Source organism: Danaus plexippus, chromosome 12, assembly GCF_018135715.1.
Source record: "Danaus plexippus chromosome 12, MEX_DaPlex, whole genome shotgun sequence".
Lineage (NCBI taxonomy): Eukaryota > Metazoa > Arthropoda > Insecta > Lepidoptera > Nymphalidae > Danaus > Danaus plexippus.
Window position 1 is genome coordinate 1,075,187 of NC_083545.1, and position 15,370 is coordinate 1,090,556.

Here is a 15,370-nt window from a genome sequence, read left to right on the forward strand (position 1 = left end):
AAAAACGCAAATGGTGGAGATTATTTTATAAATCTAGATTCATGAAATTATGCCATTGCTTTCTCAAAGTCTGCAAAACTAGGAGTTAATGACCCCGGTAAATAGATTCCTGGAATGGTGTGTATATTGGGAGGGGCTGCTATTACCTGAAGCCAATGTCAAGCGTTGTCTTATTGAGATCAACTGAAGCGGAAATTATTGCTGTGTTAGTGAAACTGCTCTAAAAATTTTATGGTTAAGTGCTGAAAGTTTAGATTTGAATCCAAGCAAAGCTGTGCTTAACCTGTGTAACGAGTTGTTGTGAAGCTCTCACATAGTCATAAATATATAAATTAATATAAATTAAAACACATTTGTGCACAAGTGTGTAGCAAATGGTGAATGAGAAGTTAAATCTGTATCATCAACAAGAACTGCTTGACGTTCTAAGCAAGGCACTTTACTGTCAATGATTGGTTTAGTTAGCTGTAAAAATAGTTTAGAGTTAGATGAAAATTACAAAACTATATTTTATTAAAATTACTAAGGTCTATCGAATGAACAAGCGACTATATCAGCTAAGGCGATGAGACAAGCTGTTGGATTTTAGTGAGTAGTCCTAGCCCTATCACAGGGAGTCCCATATAACCCTCCGACTCCCCCTTTAGGTGGAAGGAACATGGCCAATTGCTTCCGCAACGATACAAAAGAGGATGTAAGTAGATACAAACTTGTTTTTATTTTTATTTAAAAACTCATTAGTGTCTTATCATTATTCTTTTATTCAACGAAAAATACTTTATATTATTAAATATTTCTTTCAATAAAATATGCACGGTAAAACTTAACAAAAGGTATAACAAACTGTTTGTGTATGGAGTTAAATTAAGTGAGAACCTAACCAAATTTCTTGTCTCATAGGACTGTTGTAAGATACAAATCATCAATTAAATAATGTGAATTACCATTTTAATAAAACCAACAAAGGTTTTCGTTGCTCTTTGTCAAAATGTTTCATAGTGAAAACAAAACGGTTTGACAGATGCGCTGTCGTTGAAAACTTTTCATTCTGCTATAAACCAACATTATTAAGAAGGTAGTTCTTGCATTTGATCACCTATAACTTTGTGTAGTTTTTAATTTAAGCGACTTATAGTATGTCTCGTGATCGTTCTAAAACAGAGTCCGCATCATGTAAATGTCAATTTATTTACAGTAGAATGGAGAAGGTGGTGGGTGTGTTGCTTCGCGTAGTTTTTTTTTTTCGTTTAATTTTTTTAAAACATGAACTAAGTAGTTAGTTACATTTTATTTATTAATAATTAATAAATTTATATGTGTAAACATATTCGTTCTGAATATAGATAGTGAATTAAAATTTGTTCATTAAACTAGCTTTCCAATTTCAAAAATATTTACATTAATTGTTTGTTGTTGTTAAAGTGCAGTTTATGTATCAAATGAGATAAGAAATCAGCGTTAATTATTCTAATTAACAATCATTATGATTAATAATGAAGCCATTAGTGAAAAATCCACAGTGCGTCCTTATTTGAAAAATGGCTATATTGGGTGAATGTAACTCCATTCTCAAATCTTTGCCATGTCGTCACCATGTCAAAAAGGCGGGATGCGCCTCAGCGAGGCCCTGGACAACATACAGCTCGCTTATAATCCAATTACCAAACAATTACATTTTGTGAGTCCCAAAGTAGAGAAACAGACAGAGGACATACCAGACGACGTTGACAAGTTGTCAAAAAAGAGTAGCTTCAGTGATGAAGGAAACTATTCAATTTCGACCTGTGAAAAAAGTGACACAAGTGATTCTCCAAAAAGTACATTACAATGGGGTGGTAGTGTGTGTGGTCACCAGCGAGGTAAAGACGGTGGGTCTTTCTCGAGCACTGTCTCCAGTTTATCAGAGTGTTCTCTGGGTTCTAATGGATCTCGAGAGGATGAGCTAACAGAAAACACTTTACCCGAGAATGGCAAACTTAAGAAGAAAGGTCTATCCAGTTTCTTTAGCAGGTATGTAATTTTATTAACTAAATGTCATAAGGTAATCAATAATTAAAAACTAGGAATATAACTTAATATTCTACATATTCATATACTTGAATATTATGTTTTAAAATGTCAACTTTCATTTGTGGCTCCAACTTCAAAGTACATATTATGTATGTTGTAAATTTCTCACATAGTTTAATATACCAAATGCTTTCTCTAATAACATGTATTCTGAACACATATATGCTCTAAAACGTGAAGTGAATGTTGTTATTTAAGATTTTTTTTTCTCACAAATTAATGTACATGAGAAAAAACTTCAAGAATTTATTAATTATTAGTAAAATAGTTAATAAAAAGATAGTTGCCACCATTTTCTATATAATATTATTCATTAGTTCCCATTTTGGTTACAAGGTGCAATTGAAACCAGTTTTCAAATCAACAGAATGGCCTTGACTAAGAACATTTTTGTTTTTGAATTGGCTGGGAATTCCACTTGCTATATTAAATATAATTTTTTGTTTATAAAAATAAAAAAACTATTTATGAAGGAGTATAAATTATTTATTGTATAAGTTATTCCTACAATGGAATGTAGAAGTGTAAAACATTCAATAAATAGAGTATTTTAAAACTTAATAGTGTAGAGAAATGAGTAAAAATTTAGCTAATCTCTTCCAAACTTCTCGGCATCAATTCCAACCATTTCACAAGATAGCCTGAATAATTTCTCTTGATGTCTCTCATTTTTAGAGAATCTGTTGCTGAAACCTTCCTTACAATTTGCAATATATAGACCACCTTTTGATAAAATCTCCTCATTAAAACAAGCATAGTGTATAGAAACCGCACCCTTTTCTGGTGTTTTGAAGAAAGCTCTTTTAATCCATGGAAATTTTGCAAAGTTTGTCTTCTCAAACAGATCTGTATCCACTATGCCTGGGTGTACTGAATAACACTTCACAGGGACGTCTTTATCTTCCAACAGTCTGTTTATATACCTTGCAATCATTAACTGAAATAGAGAAATATGTTAATATCATTATTACAATATTTTAAATAATGAATATTTTTATAATAGTTAAGTTTACTACCTGAGCCAATTTGGATTGTGCATAAGCTGCCGTAGTATCATAATGTTCTTTCATATTAATATCTTCAAAGTAAATCTTTCCGGGAAAATGACCACATGATGTTACATTCACAATTCGTGCAGGTTCATTGACTTTGCCTCCGTTTTTTAATGCTGGTAACAATAAATGTGTCAAATAAAAATGACTCAAATGATTCACCGCTAGTTGTCTTTCGAAGCCATCCTCGGTTAATTTATAATCTCCAAACATTATGCCAGCGTTATTCACCAATATGTGTATTGCCTTGAACTCTTTCAACACACTGGTTGCAAACTGTTTAACTGATTTCAGTGATTGTAAATCCAATGGAAATGCTCGTATGTTGTGTCCGTTATCCATAGTTTCAATCAATTTCTTAACCGAGTCTGGATTTCTAACACCCATTATGACAGTCATGTTTGATTTTAGGAATCCTCTCACAACTTCGGTGCCGATGCCCCGAGCTCCTCCCGTTATGACAGCTATTTTGTTTTTACAATCTGGCAACACTATCCTGTTCCTCCAAACACTGACCCAGTCGTCTATCAGGCCCCCCGCGCCTGCCCCTTGCATGTCTATAGCGTATTTAATTTCACTGAGTATATGCCTGATAGGTTTTCGTCTGTTTACATACCAATAAGTAACCCCTGCCATAGTTATCACCGCCGAAATAGCTACCAGATACATGTTAGGTTATGTTGTCCGTATGATACGTCGCGCACTGCCGTCTGGCTTTCACTCGAATGAAATCCTCTCCGCTTTCTCTCGCTTGTGCGTGTTTGAAATACCGTTAGTCCTTACGGAAATGATCTTCAACTGTTTGGTTAAGCAAGAATGGATATTAGGAATATATTACTTTACTTATAAACTATAAAAATATATATTTTTTTATTGTGACGATAGTGGAACAATGTAATGTCGTTATTTTATTATATATTGCTATAAGCTTAATCGATTGTAATGAAGGTTTGAATGATACTGTGCACATTATGTGACTTACTGTCAAATACAATAGTATGGTATGCGGGTTACGTCATTAAATGGAATTGTACCTACGAGACAGACGATTTCTATTGAGGCGTTAACCGTTTGTTTGTTATTGAAATAAGCATTCCTCGTGGAGGACATTTTCAATTTGTTTTGAATTTCGGTGACGTCAACTGATATTTACGTTTTTTCGAACAATTATTTATCTGTGTATTTATGAGTCAGTAGCATTTTAAACATATTATATAAGTTTAATATTATTAATATATATTGTGAGTGAAGTAATTGATATGTAATTTAAATCTTTATACTTACTAATATGATTGATATTTTTTATCAAGGAAAGTCTTATATTTTCTATTGTCTTTGTAAATGCACCAGCGTAGCGATAAAAGTGGGACATTAGTTACGCTTAAACAATTAGTTCTAACAGTTATTTCTACAGAATATCTTGGGTAATAAGGTGCAGTTAATTATAATATTTTTCTAATCCATAAAGCGACGATTCTGAACAGTATTACGTCATGGAACAGGTTACAAATGTCATCTAACGGTAGTAGCGGAGTCGAAGTATTAATGAAGGGTCTGTGATCTGTGGCGACAATCTCCTTCTGTTATTTTATTATTACATTCATAAATATCTAGATTAATTTTCTATATACATGTTACAGATAACTTTAACGGTACGTTTTGCTTTCAAAACATTTTAATACATAGAACTATCACAAAATAATCTTAACGTGGGTAAATTCTGTTATCATCAGGATTTAAAACATTTCGTTATCTTTTTCTTTATCCGGCAACGTTCAAAAAGTTTGCTATTTCGTTTCGATAGCGTTTGTAACTAGAAACGAATACAAGTAATTGTTGATTTTGAATCACAAGTACATTGTCAAAATTTCATGGCAATAGATTATTAATTTCTAAATCTAAAGGAATGGCACGACGCAAAAGTCTTTATATAATATATTTTACCATCTATTAAAAGGTAAATTCTAAAACAAATGATAAAATATAAGGTTTACTGTAAATAAATAAAAATTTTAAACGTTAGTTTATTACTAATCGATATATAGTGTCACTAAAATTTTGGTGGAATTTTGTCGGGAAACCATTGCTTGACCTTTTTAAAATTTCTATAAATTCTTAAGTGACATTGACACTACCGGTGACATTTAGCATAAATAGTATAAAACATAAGTGTTTCTTTTTTCCGTGTTTTATATGTTGCCAATTATTAAAAGAATGTTACTTTGTCTCTGACGTAATTAAAATAAATCTTTGCTTATTTTGATCTCATTAATTAAATTGTTAGTCGGCGTGAAACGCCTTTTATTTTATATGTATCGATCGGAAGTTAAACCTTGGTTTACCGTTTTAACGATCATTGCCTCAAGGTTTAGTAAAAATTTTTTTTAGTTATATTAATTACAGATTTGCCTTCCTTTGATAATTGTTAATAATATTTCGATGTTTTTGCTTGCAACTTTTACTTGTCTATCTTTTCAGTGTTATATAAGCTAATTGATTTCTTTAAAATAATAATAATAATATATATACATATGTATATATACAATTTAAATGTAATAAATATTCCCTTATAATATACACATGTATATTCTATACGCCATACATCCCTATAGAATTACTCTATTAATCACGTAGCGAGAGTCAGAAATACGTATATAGTGTTAATGTGAATAAAATGGGAATGATGAATAATAACTTCATCATCGTCATCTGATGATCAACTCATTATATAAATATTTGTAAAAACAAATATGTTCAATTCATATATAATATCGTCTATATGACCTAAAGTTCATATTCATTGTATGAATGCACACGAGTACTGGTTCGTTTCTTTTTGTATTCATTAAGATGAAGTACCAGTTGGGAACAATGCGCTATAAACTTGAGGCAACACGATGCATACGTAACGTAAAATTGTTTGTACCTTAAACCTGATACTCGAGAACCTGTTTGAGACGGCAGCGCTGACCGTCTGACACCGCATTCAGACAAAATAACTTTAGAAGTTAGAACAGAGTTGGCTGGGATTTTATACATTGCGCACTGCGAACTGACGGGCTATGTACATATATTAATGTATACGGCGCTATGGACGTTGCTCGTTGAATTACTTACGGATATAATACTCGTTGAAGATAATCGAAATTAATTTCTTTCATATCAAATACGTTTCTTTGAATTTGTTTCACGTTTTTTATAGATCGATAAAATAAATGTTACCATGTGTATTGTATGCAGGTGTTTTAGTCAGTAGGTCACGTTGGGAATATTTTAACTTTTGTACAAACGAGTGCTTCCCAATATGTAGCAAGCGGCATTTTTAGTACGTTCTTGTCGCAGACTAGTACATTGAGAGTTTTAATGTTTTTCATTCACGAATGTAAAACACTGAGATAATATTTAATTAGATTTCTGAATGCAAAACATTTAAAGTGTGTAGTTTGACAGACTCAGTTGATATTAATTTAAATTATTTTATGACTAGTTTTTTGTACATCCAGTTATAGATTTTTCCATGGTCACTTATAATTCGTATTCCGCAATAACTTGTTTGGGAAATTTTAACATCTCAACCACAGTTTCTCGAGCAGTAATCACGATTACAGCTTTGTCACGAAGCAGTAATAAATCACTAACTTTTAGGCCATTACTCATTACGGGATAATACGTTATACTTGTATTTACACGTAAATTGTAAAACAAAATTTACGTTATAAAAGCCGCTTTGGCGTATGAAAGCCTTAAATCCATTAAGGTCCTCTATTACTTCGTACGTAGGTCGCCAAGGCTTTTCCTTTTTCCAACTAGAATGTATATAAGAAATATGCGAATATATGTTTGTCGTTTTCATCGTATTGTATTTATTCCGTATTCATGTTTGTAAACATTACGTGCTCGTACTAGATGTAGCCTCATCTCGTTGGTGTTGTTATTTATTTCCGTCTTGTAAGTGTTTAATGAGGAAAAGGTCTTTGTTTATTCGCCACGCATGTGTTCAAACCTTGCGGTGTAAATTTAAGCCACAAGACATCCGCAACCTATTCATATAGATATCGCGACGTCATGTATAGATCTGTTGGTGTGATAGTGTAAAATATAATAAGGAACTTTTAAGTCTATTGTTCGGACATGTACCTAAGCTGCGTGACTGTTAAGTAGTTTTTTTTTACGAAGTTGAAACTAACATAAATACGTCTTTTAACTTTATATTTATATTTTTAAAATAATGTTGGTTGTCTTAGTATCTGTATTTATTCTTAAAGATTGATAAAGCTTTTCTTAATTACTTGTGAATGACAACTATAGGTGCTCGTTGACCTTCAATGCCCTGTACTTAATACACTTTGGACCATGAACTCTGGAGAATACAATCTGTTGGTATAATCAAATTGCATGGTCCTTGGGCTCCAGTTAGTAGCTCGACGAATATTGACAACAATAGCGTATATAATGAGTAACTCATAACTTATGTCGTGCTAATTCGTAATTACTCATGTAGTGCTGATGAGTAATGCAAACTCCTTTATCGTGTTCTGGACAATCATATTCTCTAGTATTTCTTACGTAGCTGCACAATAATTGGTATAAATCAAAATATCCACACTCGATCCGGGTTTACTTTAAGTATAGTAACGAAATTCTTAGAAATAATAATGACGTCCATCAAATTATATAGCGATGTTTTTATGTAAGTACATTAAAATGTAATCAGAAACCTCGTAAATTTCTCTGCAGCTAACCAGCCGTAGTTAGATATCTCAGAAGCGATCTATCACGCGCGTCAGTGGTTCCAAAACTTATAAAAAAAAAAGTGATATTTTTATTGGCCCTAAGATCTTACAAAATTACAGTACTGTTTGGTATTTAGATTAAACAAATTAGTATATCTATAAGAATTCTGCATTCAGAATATAACTAAGGATTGTTGAGTGCAAATTCGATAGTAGACTCACGTTTATTCCTATTCTCAAAGTCAAGGTATCCCTATATGAAATGATAAGGACAGTGATTTAAGTTCATAAAAAGAGTATAAACACTTTATTACGAATCTCAAGGAACAAGATTCTTTATGTAATTTAATTAATCATACTATATTTTGCACGCGGCTTTTTCTCATGACATTCAGAATTAGCTCAGAGAGAACTTTGTTGTGTATTAAACAAAAGATATAGTAACTAACCGTTAGCAACATCTATTATCCATAACTTTATTTCATGCAAAGTACAACTATGCCGTACTCTCGTAAGAATTACAAGGATTTTCCGGGTAAAATTTTCGCTTGTCTTCTTTCGATATCTGAGTAACATTACTGTAAAGTTTCGTCAAAATGCCATATAATTTTTAAGCAAAAAATATTCTTACACCGTCACAGTCATTAGTTTATAAAGTAGAGAGTTGTAGAGTAAATAATTATGAAGATATTTTTTTCTATGACCTTCAGAGCAACAAGCGAATGTGTTGTTTTAGAAATTTCAGCTCATCAGATATTAAGTCTTAATTTATTAATTAATATATTGCAAGCTTATTATAAACACCACTCTAAAAACATATTCAAATGGTTTTCATTGTAATATAAATTTTTCGTTACAGAGAATGTATGTTATGCTGTAAAGAGTTTACTAGGTGTAGACTTCTCACGGAACACGGACCAGATGGATCTAATTTATGTATAGCAGGAAATTTTTCCTTAACAAAACACATCACACTGTTTATTATTTTTTATACTTAATGTTGTCGTACTATTCTTAGTTTATGGCACTGTGAGTTGGTTTTGTATTTCCTCAGGTATTTTAAAGTTGACAAATCGTCACGTAATACTCATTAGGTATATCTTAAAAAAGGCATCGAAAAGTTCAGAGAAATTGCTGTTGTACAAAATCTGATACTAACATGATAAACTAAGAAATCTTACAAAAATTTTTCAAATGTTAAATATGTTTGAAGTTGTTTATTTACTTATTTCACTATATGATGAAATATTCCAGTTTCTTGAATCCATCAACTGTTACAATTTCTCGCATCCTCAATTTGAAATGTTGATTGTGGATACATTATTTACACTTCGAAACTATCTATACAGTGTACACTACTCCTGGTTAGCTTGAAGTAAACATTTATCTGATACATTGTCGAAGTATTTATATCAAGACAAATTCTCTATACAAAAAAGTATATCGATTGTTCTGACGCCAGCAATAACAATGTTTTTGTAACATATGATTATTGCTGCATCGTATTCCGTATCGTTACCAAACCGGAGCAAAGTCCTGTTTGAGTTTGATATAATAAACATTCCTTCATCACCAATACAACAATAAAAGTACCCTCAATTACAATTCATCATCGTTTGTGTCGCATTACACAGCAAATGGCGTACAAGAAAATGTAAATTGGGTTATCTGTGACTCATACGGCCCGTTGGACATTGTGTTGTTAAATGTTTTTAGGGCTCTGGCATGGGATTGTCATTACAGTTAATTAATTATTTTTGTAATGTACGAGGTTGTAATAGCGACATACGTTCAAATTTGTCGGATCGCAACCCTTCTACCCGTCGCCAATCGCCATATAGGAAAAACTGATACAAAAATTTGGCTTGTATCTCATAAAAGATCAACCTTACTAATAATATACAAGACATTATTTGTTGCAAATTAAACCTTGTACATTTTTAGGTCTAGCTTTTAATCGTGTAACAGAAAATAACAATTGTAAAAAAAATTTACTGAAGACATGAATTTTGAACTTGCTTTTTTTTAATTAACAATGGAATGACATCAGTGTCATTTGATATAGGCTTTTTTTTACTAAAACTTTGTTAACTGGTACCACGTGTTTGTGTCACATAACTAAATACAGTTTTTCCTTCGTCATTTTCATCAACGTAGGTATATGAATGATAAACATGAAAGTCTCCGTATTTAGTTAGCATCGCTTGTAGTGAGAGTACAGGTTTAATATGCTATTTGATCTCGTAAGATTTCTCATTTTGCACATCTTAAATGCACTTCCGCTGCATCATGTATATAGCGGTGCAACGTGGGAACACTCCGAGATAACTTTTTGTGCTCAGTACGCTGAGAAAACGGAACTCTAGATGTAAGTCATTCCCCCTATAGTATTGTGATGGGGCTTCAAAACGTTATATCATTATTACTAGAACAAAAATTATAGATTAATAACTAAACAATGATAAACAATTTTTTTTATTCAAAATAATTACTTAATATGATTCGCTTTTGTTGTACTGTTTGTGAACCACAATATCTTATTGCTTAAGATTGAGGTCAATATATCGAGTGTTTGAAGGTAGGCGACAAAGTCAGTGTTGTATACCTACATCTAACGTAACCTTACGTAATATATATATATATATATATATATATATATATATATTTTATTAAACACAGCTGTTTCAATGTTCAAAGAAGCCATGGAAAGATATTGATTTATAATATCTTAGTGTCTTGGTTTGAACCTAGTCGTTATATATATTTAAATACACACACATACACACGTACGCACGCACGCACACACACTAATACACACACACATATATATTTAATTTAATGTAATATACATCGATTATTATTTTCAATATGATTGCTTATAAAAGAAAGCTTATAAGTGTTTTAGTGTGGATATTTTTTAAGTAATTATATAATTACTTATTTAGAAAAAAGACATGTAACATATTATTATATGCAACAGATTTCGTTTATCGTTATGTAGCACCCACCGCTATACATATATTCAAATTTGTTTAGTTATATAATAAATTATATGATAAGAAAATGAGATTATTTATATGATTATATATAGTATTTTCTTTATCTAAACTGTCTCAGTATAAAGAGACAAGAGTGAATACCTATAAATGCATTTCACTTCATTTTCATTTAATTCAAAGTAATCAAACCATGAAGATATCAAAACTAAATTTACTTTCATGTCTTTACGTTCTTACATTATTCATATACAATTAGTTATTTGAGTGAAAGTTTTAGACGTTTGAGAAATTTCACCGAGGAAGCGACGTGGAGCTGGCGTCCGCTTCATACCCGATCACCCTGACTCACATAATACTTATAGGAAATTGATAACTATTAAGTCCAGTTATGGACCAATGATCACCTATTCCGCATGTACGTGTATGGTGTAATTAAAAAGTAATTTTGTTGTAAATATCTCATATTAGTGGTTAGTTGCAAGCGTTGCAAAATATTGCTGGACTATAATTAGTTAAGTATAATTTAGGAACGTAATTTGCATTCATTATATTATAATGTCATAAAGCTCCTACTTCTTTTTTTTATTTAAAATAATATTTTAAATCAAATCCTATATAAGAAATTTTCCATTAGTTATAAGTGCTTTGAATAAAGTATGAGAGTTAATTTTGTAAACTATTTAAAAAATATGTCCGCGCCGGATGTTACGATTGCGTCTATTTTTTTTTATAATGACAGTTGATCTGTAATATATTTAAATGAATTAAAAATTAGTCTTGTATGTCTTAATGCTCGGGTTTTGATGTTATTTCAAATTGTGATTAAACTATTGTAAAAACTTATTAGTCGTTACCTTTTCATTGCTTTATACATGACCATAAACACTTTAATATATTTTTCGTTAAGCTATCTTATATATTAGTTAAATATCGCCAGTCATAATAAAAACGTAAAGTTTCTAGTTTTCTGATTAATATATCTTATTCAGTTTCAGACTTACACTAACTTCGGTGTGGGATAAATTCAAACAATATTATGGGCAATATACAGCTCGTTCGATGCTATAGTCTTAAAAATTTTGTTGTAAATATTTTGGTATACCTGTTGGCGAGTTAGTCGGTGGCAGGTGAGTATGGCCGGCTATTGTTACCGTTCAGTCGATTAGAAAATTCAAGAGGATGCATGGATCGCTAGGCACTGAGACACGGCTCCCAATGACAATCGACCAATGAACTGGAAATTATAAGAATTACTATGGAGGTATAAATCCGTCACGAAATAAGAAATTGTATAGACTAGACTTTCGCGAGTATCAATTTAAAAAAAACTAATATTTTTGAATTATATACTATATATACTATATATACTCCAGACGTTCCGGCTCCTTTCCAGCAACCGTGATCACGGGCAGACGAGATTAAATAAAATCCTTTCTTTCATATCGTCTATCCCAGGTCACCGAGTAATAAATTAAAATAATAAAGAAACTCGTACTTATCCTTAAATATTAGTTTTATTGAAATCAAGTTTTATTTTATCGTATTAGTAAAACTATTTAACAGAATTAACCTTGTCAAATTTATAGTGATGTTACTAGAAGTTTAATTAAAAAATAATACAGTGTATTGCAGCTCCTTATATTTACTGTCATTGAAGATATTTTGTTGGTATACACATGTAGTAAACACATTTACCTGTAGGAAATAAATATTAATGTGCGCCTCGTTACGTTAACTAACGTACCTACTTACCATTTCTATTCTACATATATCTTGGACGGAAATTACATAATCAAATAATCGTTTATATAAAAAAAAAACAATGAATAAAAGAGAAATTAAATATCTTATCTATAGTTCAGGAATTTTATCTTATATATATATATATATACCTAATGTTATATAAGATTTATTTCCTGTCTATACTACACATAATATGTGTTAAGATTTTTTTCATATAATTATTTTAATAATTTTATCTCAAATACGAATTTATGCATCACGAACTTATTTAGTTGAATAAAAAAATCCTCATACCTTTATTGGTCACAAGTATATGAAGATTAAAAACCAATAGATGAAGTTAAAACTGAATGGCAATCAAAAATATTAAATTTTTATAAATATAAACACTCTTTATTCAATGCATATCTGTTTACGGTGAAATAAATAAAACATGCCCACCGAAATGATATATTTTTTCTGTCTATCTGTTTGTTTGTTCGAACTAATCTCTGAAACGTATCCGATTTTATCAGGGCTTCCACCAACAAAGTGCAGTAACAGCCTACTTTTATATTACCGATATTTCTGTGTGTAGATTTCCACCCTGATAAGTCATTGGTCACAGCTAGAATATTGTAAGAATTATTCTCATAGCAAATTCGTTATAACGTATTCAACGAAAAGGAAAAACACAAAAGTACGATAATAAATCACGTCAAATGCTGGCATGACGACTAACGAAGTGATTAGTGACGTCACTGGGACGTCACATCGTATCAAAATCATTTATCAATCTTACAATAGAAGCCATCTATATATATTTGTACTATACAATTATATATATAACGTGAACTTTATATGTAACATAAAACAAAACTTAGTTATAATTCTTTCCACATAATATTATAAAATATTTGTACCTACAAATATCTGTCACTCGTGAAACCTTTGTTATGTTAATTATATTTATAGGTTAGTAATTAATAAACGTCTACACCCACTTAATATATCAATTAATGAATGGGAATATGAAGTGTTTGATAATCAATTATTTATCAATCGTCCCTTATCTTATCGTTATCAATGACAAGTTGAATACACTCGTGAATTAATTAAGTGCCTTGAATTGTACTGATTCGTTTAATCATATGTCTTCGATATGAAATTTGAGTGTGAAATCTGTTTTAAATACAAATATTATAATAATGAATAGAATTTGAAGATATTTAATGTTTGAGAATTAAATGTTTTTGTGTTAAGTTAAAGTTTTTTCTTTACTCATACTTTACTGCCTAAAATGAACAAAAGGCGGACATGATGCAAAAGAATTCTCTTCCAGTCAACCTAAAAGGAAATAACGGTTGTTCAAAACAATTATAATATTAAATATATAAAGGAAATGGAATAACATTAGTATTATTCTCTATATGTTAGTTTTATAATTTTTCTAAAGTTTAATGGGAGAGAAATCCGTTGGTACAATTTTTATGCATTTTTTTTTGGTCCTTTGTGTTTTTGATGACCTTTACATAAGATAAATTACTGTGTACCGTCGACCTACACACGGCTTTTGTTATATTTAAAAGAATTTTTATTAAATGGTCTTGTATATAAATCAGGTTGAATAAATTTGTTTTTATATAATAGGTAAACCCTACCATATATAAAGACATTGATCGCTGAATATTTATTGGCGATGAACTTTGAGTCTTAATGTGTATTTTGTATGTTTAATTTTTGAATATAGACACAATAAATTATGCGATGAAACGAACCGAAATCATACATAGCTAAGCGATTCATTATTTCTTTAATATATTTACTATTTGGAGGTTAGTATCTTGCTTGTTCCTTTGGTTTTAAATTTTCATGTCACTGTTTCAAATTTGGAGCTAATATAGAGACAAATTCGCACATACATAGGTATAACTATTTTGACTTCGTGTGAAGTTAAAGCGTATTGCAGCTCGTTCAGTGCTATAAAATAAATTATTTTTCATCTGTTTTGATGATATTCAATAAATTCTGTGTATATTTTTATATGTTCTGTTAATAATAGTATTATCGCAAGCCTCTATCAAGTAACACATATGTTTTGTTTAAATTTTGTTATTCGTTATTAGTTTAATCGTATAGCTACCGAGATAATGTCTTCATTGTGAGTTTGTTTTGGACATCTTTGACTTAAATATCTGTACGAGTGATTTGAAGCTATAATAATATGTTTCATTATCATTCTTTTTATGTTTTTCGTTTGCTAAGTTTATTTTGTTCTATGTGAGAGGTTGTATAATCTCAGTGTACTATAAACTAAAGCTAAGCCGTATAGACACAGGTTTTCTCAGCATCCATAACTTGCCCCAGTTCCTGTGTCAAAGGGCGTCTTATTTCCACGTTCTCATTTGCTGAAGTTGACGTAACTGTTTACATTTGCGAAATACTATTCACGTTAATGATGAAATGTTAATATACAAACGAAAGTCCGTTATGGTTCTAATAACAGAGTATATTTCTTTATCTTGTACCTTTCCTTATCATTAATGTCATATGTAGATCTAGCGATGGCATAATCTTATACATAAATAATAATCTATTCATAAATAAATGTCTTTTTTTGTATCCCACGTAACAAGATTCGAGTTATTTAATTGTCTGATTTAGAAGACCTTATTTCTGTAGGTACAACTTAAATAAATAGTTATATTTGGCTAGTACATATGTATGTGGCCTTGTTGGTAAATTTGTCTCAGGTTTTGACACAAGTGTCACAGATTGCTGAACTAATGTCTCA

At 30.7% G+C, this 15,370-nt stretch overlaps 2 protein-coding genes across 2 annotated transcripts in view; one reads left to right on the forward strand and one right to left on the reverse strand.

The window, feature by feature from the left end:
* The first annotated feature begins 1,188 nt into the window (after nucleotides 1-1,188).
* LOC116772776 (TBC1 domain family member 14-like) overlaps nucleotides 1,189-15,370 on the forward strand; it is a 32,092-nt gene continuing 17,910 nt past the window's right edge. Inside the window, exon 1 of the mRNA XM_032665076.2 lies at nucleotides 1,189-2,010. Within this exon, the coding sequence (XP_032520967.1) occupies nucleotides 1,583-2,010 (428 nt within the window). The 5' untranslated portion in view covers nucleotides 1,189-1,582. The remainder of the gene's footprint in view (nucleotides 2,011-15,370) is intronic.
* Nucleotides 2,535-4,093, reverse strand: LOC116772777 (retinol dehydrogenase 11-like). Its single transcript, XM_032665077.2, has 2 exons — nucleotides 3,087-4,093; nucleotides 2,535-3,007 (listed from the first exon to the last, which is right to left on the reverse strand). Exons 1-2 carry the CDS (start codon nucleotides 3,789-3,791, stop codon nucleotides 2,660-2,662), a joined length of 1,053 nt encoding a protein of 350 aa, XP_032520968.2. The 5' UTR covers nucleotides 3,792-4,093; the 3' UTR covers nucleotides 2,535-2,659.

What these genes read in the sequence shown, in the direction of transcription:
- LOC116772777 (XM_032665077.2), bottom strand. Translation starts at nt 3,791, where the DNA reads ATGTATCTGGTAGCTATTTCGGCGGTGATAACTATGGCAGGGGTTACT. An exon ending in CACAATCCAAATTGGCTCAG is followed by an intron (nt 3,008 to 3,086) that starts GTAGTAAACTTA and finishes TCTCTATTTCAG; the next exon opens with TTAATGATTGCAAGGTATAT.